The sequence below is a fragment of the Lepidothrix coronata genome, unplaced genomic scaffold (genome assembly GCF_001604755.1).
Source record: "Lepidothrix coronata isolate B3197 unplaced genomic scaffold, Lepidothrix_coronata-1.0 Scaffold187, whole genome shotgun sequence".
Taxonomy (NCBI): domain Eukaryota; kingdom Metazoa; phylum Chordata; class Aves; order Passeriformes; family Pipridae; genus Lepidothrix; species Lepidothrix coronata.
Window position 1 is genome coordinate 880,000 of NW_016690367.1, and position 3,799 is coordinate 883,798.

Genomic DNA, 3,799 nt, shown 5'->3' on the forward strand with positions numbered 1-3,799 from the left:
CAGGGAACAAGGGACAGGAGGAGAGGGAACGGCCTCAGGCTGTGCCAGGGGAGGTTCAGGTTGGCTACTGGGAAAATTTCTCCATGGAAAGGGTTGTCCAGCCCTGGCACAGCTGCCCAGGGCACAGTTGGAGTCCCCACCCCTGGAGGGGTTTCAAAGCCCTGTGGATGTGGCACCTGGGGACATGGGTTAGTGCCCACCAAGCCACGCTCTGCCCCTCCTGTCCCTGCTCGGCACACAGGGATAAATATCCTCCTGGCACAGCCCTCCGTGTCTTCTGATGGGATATTTTTGTATTAAATACTTGGCAGCATCTCCAGCTGGATCAGGGCCTGACACACTCCCCAGCCCTGGGGTGCCCAGGTCCATCTCAGCCTGTCCCCCTCACAGCCAGAGCTTTTTGGGGGGCAGAAAGGGGGGAACAGAGGCAGCCCCCCTGCCCTGCTTTGCTTACACTGTCTTACCTTCAGTGCTGCAGAGGAAGAGATGGATTTTCCACTCCAGGCTGACATGTTCAGCCAGAGCAAACACAGAGCTGCGGCCTCAGGGGGAATCACAGAATCATCGTGGAATGGTTTGGGTTGGAAGGGACCCTAAAGCTCATCCTGTTCCACCCCCTGCCATGGGCAGGGACACCTTCCACCATCCCAGGTTGTTCCAAGCCCCATCCAACCTGGCCTTGGACACTTCCAGGGATGGGGCAGCCACAGCTTCTCTGTGTCCAGGGCCAAAGGAGCTGCTGCTGGAGCTGGACCGAGGGGACAGAGGGTGAAGCAGCCCCTCCAGCCCCAGGGCAGTGCAGGGCTGGGTCCCCCCGAGAGCAGCTGCAATGAAACCCCCAAATTGTGCCTCTGAAGTGACACAGGTGGCAGAAGAGAAGCAGAAACCTCAGGGTGGCCAGAGCCACACAGACCCCACACCCTCGGTGCAAAACACCCTAAAAAAACAGCCTCGTGTTTGCAAAACACCCTAAAAATAGCCCCGGGAAGGGGACAAGGACAAGGAGCAGTGACCAGGGACATCTGAAACTGGGATGTGCTCCCTGCCTGCGGGGGCTGCTGTGGCTGTGCTGGCCGTGGGGCTCTGACATGTTCCCTTTGTTGGCAGGAGCTCAGGACAGAGCTGGAGGAGGCTGTTGCCAGGCAAACCCGGAGTTGTTTGTGCAGCAATTCCCATTTGCTGGACTTTGCCATGTCAGGCTGTCAGGCAGTGCCAGAGCGGTACCAGTGCTGTGTCTGGGGCTGCCCGTGCTTGTGGGGGTGGGTTTTTTTCCCCTTTCTTTCAATTTTTTTTTTCTTTATTGCTCTTATTTTTTTTTTCTTTTCACCTTTTTTTTCAAAGCCACGTTGCAGCAACCTGGGCTAGTGGGAGGTGTCCCTGCCCATGGCAGGGGGGTGGGACGACACGAGCTTTAAGATCCCTTCCAACCCAAACCATTATGGGATTCTACAGCTCTTTCATTGAGCTTGGTGTTTATCCAAAGGGACGGGAGCTGGGCTGGGACCTTGTAGAGACTGGGAGGGGAAAACTGCTCAATTCCTGGGGCTCCTCTGCTTGAGGTTAATCAAAGTGTTCCATGGCAGGAAGCACTGGAGTGGCTAGAGGGAGAACATGGTTCTGTGTGCAGAGGGGGGATTTTTGGGGTTGTCCTGTGCAGAGCAAGGAGTTGAACTTCATGACCCTAGTGGGTCCCTTCCAATTCAGGGTATTCTGTGATTCTGTGGCAGGGCAGCTCAGCGATTTTGGACATAGAATCTTCCTGGGAAGGTGTGCAGGGCCCTCATGTGCCATTTCACAGAATCCCAGAGTGGTTTGGGTTGGAAGGGACCTTAAAGCCCATCTCATTCCGCCCCCATGGGCAGGGACAACTTCCACTAGCCCAGGTTGCTCCAAGCCCCATCCAGCCTGGCCTTGGACACTTCCAGGGATCCAGGAGCAGCCACAGCTTCTCTGGGCAACCTGTGCCAGGGCCTCCCCACCCTCACAATCTAACTCTGTCCTCTGGCAGTAGGAAGCCATTGCCTGTGTCCTGACCCTCCATCCCTTGTCCCCAGTCCCTCTCCAGCTCTCCTGGAGCACCTATAGGCACTGGAAGGGGCTCTCAGGTCTCCCTGGGGCCTTCTATTCTGCAGGTGAACCCCCCCAGCTCTCCCAGCCTGGCTCCAGAGCAGAGGGGCTCCAGCCCTGGAGCACCTCCATGGCCTCCTCTGGAATTGTTCCAGCAGCTCCAGGTCAATCTGATGCTGGTCCACGGGGCCGGAGGCAGCTCTGCCGATGAGAGCTCCGCTCTCACTGGGGGGAGCAGAGGGGGTTTCCACCAGTTTTCTTTTCCCTTTGCCCGCGGGAGACAATTCCAACACTCCCAAGTGTCCCGAGGGCGGGGGGAGCTCCCGCTGGCGGCTGCGGGTTGACCTGATGCCTGTGCCTTGGCCCCGCCCCTACGCTTCCATTGGCCCGGCGGGTGCTTGGTGGTCACGCCCCCGCGTTTCCATTGGTGGAGACCGCCCGGGGGGCGTGTCCCCACCCGCCCTATGTAACCGGGGCGGGCGCGGGGTCCGGGGGTCGCTGCGCAGCCCGGGGGTGTCCGGGGGGCTTTTGGGGGGGTTTTGGGGGTTTCCGGGGGTCTCCCCACCGCCCACCCCCCGCCGCGATGCTCGTGGCCGGCTCGCCGTGTCCCCTGGAGGAGCACCGGCGCTGCGGGACCCGGCGGGGCGGGCAGGTAAGGAAGAGCTGCCGGGGGGATACACGGGGGGGGGCAGCGCGCCCGGGAGGGGCTGGGGGTGTCCCCCTGAGCATCGCTGCTGTCCCCCCCCCGCCCGGGGACACCTCCCACCCCCGGCCGGCTGCAGGGAGGGGACAAGTCGGGACACGTCGAGAGACCGTCCGGGCTGCGGGAGGGTGGACACGGTGGGGGAGTGGGGGGTGGGGGGTGCTGGGAGCATCTCCAGAGTCCTGGAGGGGCACTGGAGGGCTGGGCAGGGAAGTTTTGGTATTGCCGATCCCTCCGGGAGCTGGGAGGTGTGTGGGAGCAGGGCAGAACCGGGGACAAAGGGAAACTGAGGCGGGGGGTGATGGGATGTGCCCGCCGGTGTGAGTGGTGGGGGGCTGGCAGGAGGGTGGGGGCCCTCTGGGAGTTCTGTCCTGTTGTTTGGCTCGTGCTGCTGTTCCCAGGCCGGTTATGGGATCTCCGATGACCCGTTAACCCAAATATTCTGGAAGTGTCTGGCATCGCTTTTGCATTTGGAGTCCAGTGTGGAAAACTGGGGTGTCTGTGGAGCTTTGCATGACCTCCCTGACCCTCTCAGGCAACCAGAGCGGTCTGCAGTGTCAGTCCAACATCCTGAGTGTCCTGAAAAGTTGGGAATTGCCTCTATTTGCAAGACTTATTTTCCCCTCTCCAAAAAAAAAAAAAATCGCATTTTTTCCCTGTTGCTCCTGCATTCCCCCTTCCCTCAGGTTTCCCCGGGGACAGCGGGATTGCTCTGCAGCTGGGGGGAGAGTTGGTGGTCCCCCAGCCATGTCACTGCAGGATGGTTCCTCCTGACACGGGCTGGAGGCTGGGAGTGCCAGGACAGTGGGTGGGAGAAACCCCTGGGAACAAACAGCAGGGGGGTCACTCCAGCACTTGTCCTGACATGAGCCAAAGCCTGAAATTTGGAGCAGGCAGGGGTGAGCCTGGGGGTGTCGGGGATGCCCCAGACCTTGGCCAGCAGTGTCTGGCAGGCACCACCGAAATTCCCTGGATCTGGGGCTTCCCCACTGCCGGTGAAGGTGCCTCGGTTGTGTTCCTGTGATGGTG

General features: G+C 60.4%; 1 protein-coding gene across 1 annotated transcript in view; it reads left to right on the forward strand.

Annotated features, from left to right (window-relative positions):
• The first annotated feature begins 2,635 nt into the window (after positions 1–2,635).
• SESN2 (sestrin 2) overlaps positions 2,636–3,799 on the forward strand; it is a 9,398-nt gene continuing 8,234 nt past the window's right edge. Inside the window, exon 1 of the mRNA XM_017831132.1 lies at positions 2,636–2,719. Within this exon, the coding sequence (XP_017686621.1) occupies positions 2,651–2,719 (69 nt within the window). The 5' untranslated portion in view covers positions 2,636–2,650. The remainder of the gene's footprint in view (positions 2,720–3,799) is intronic.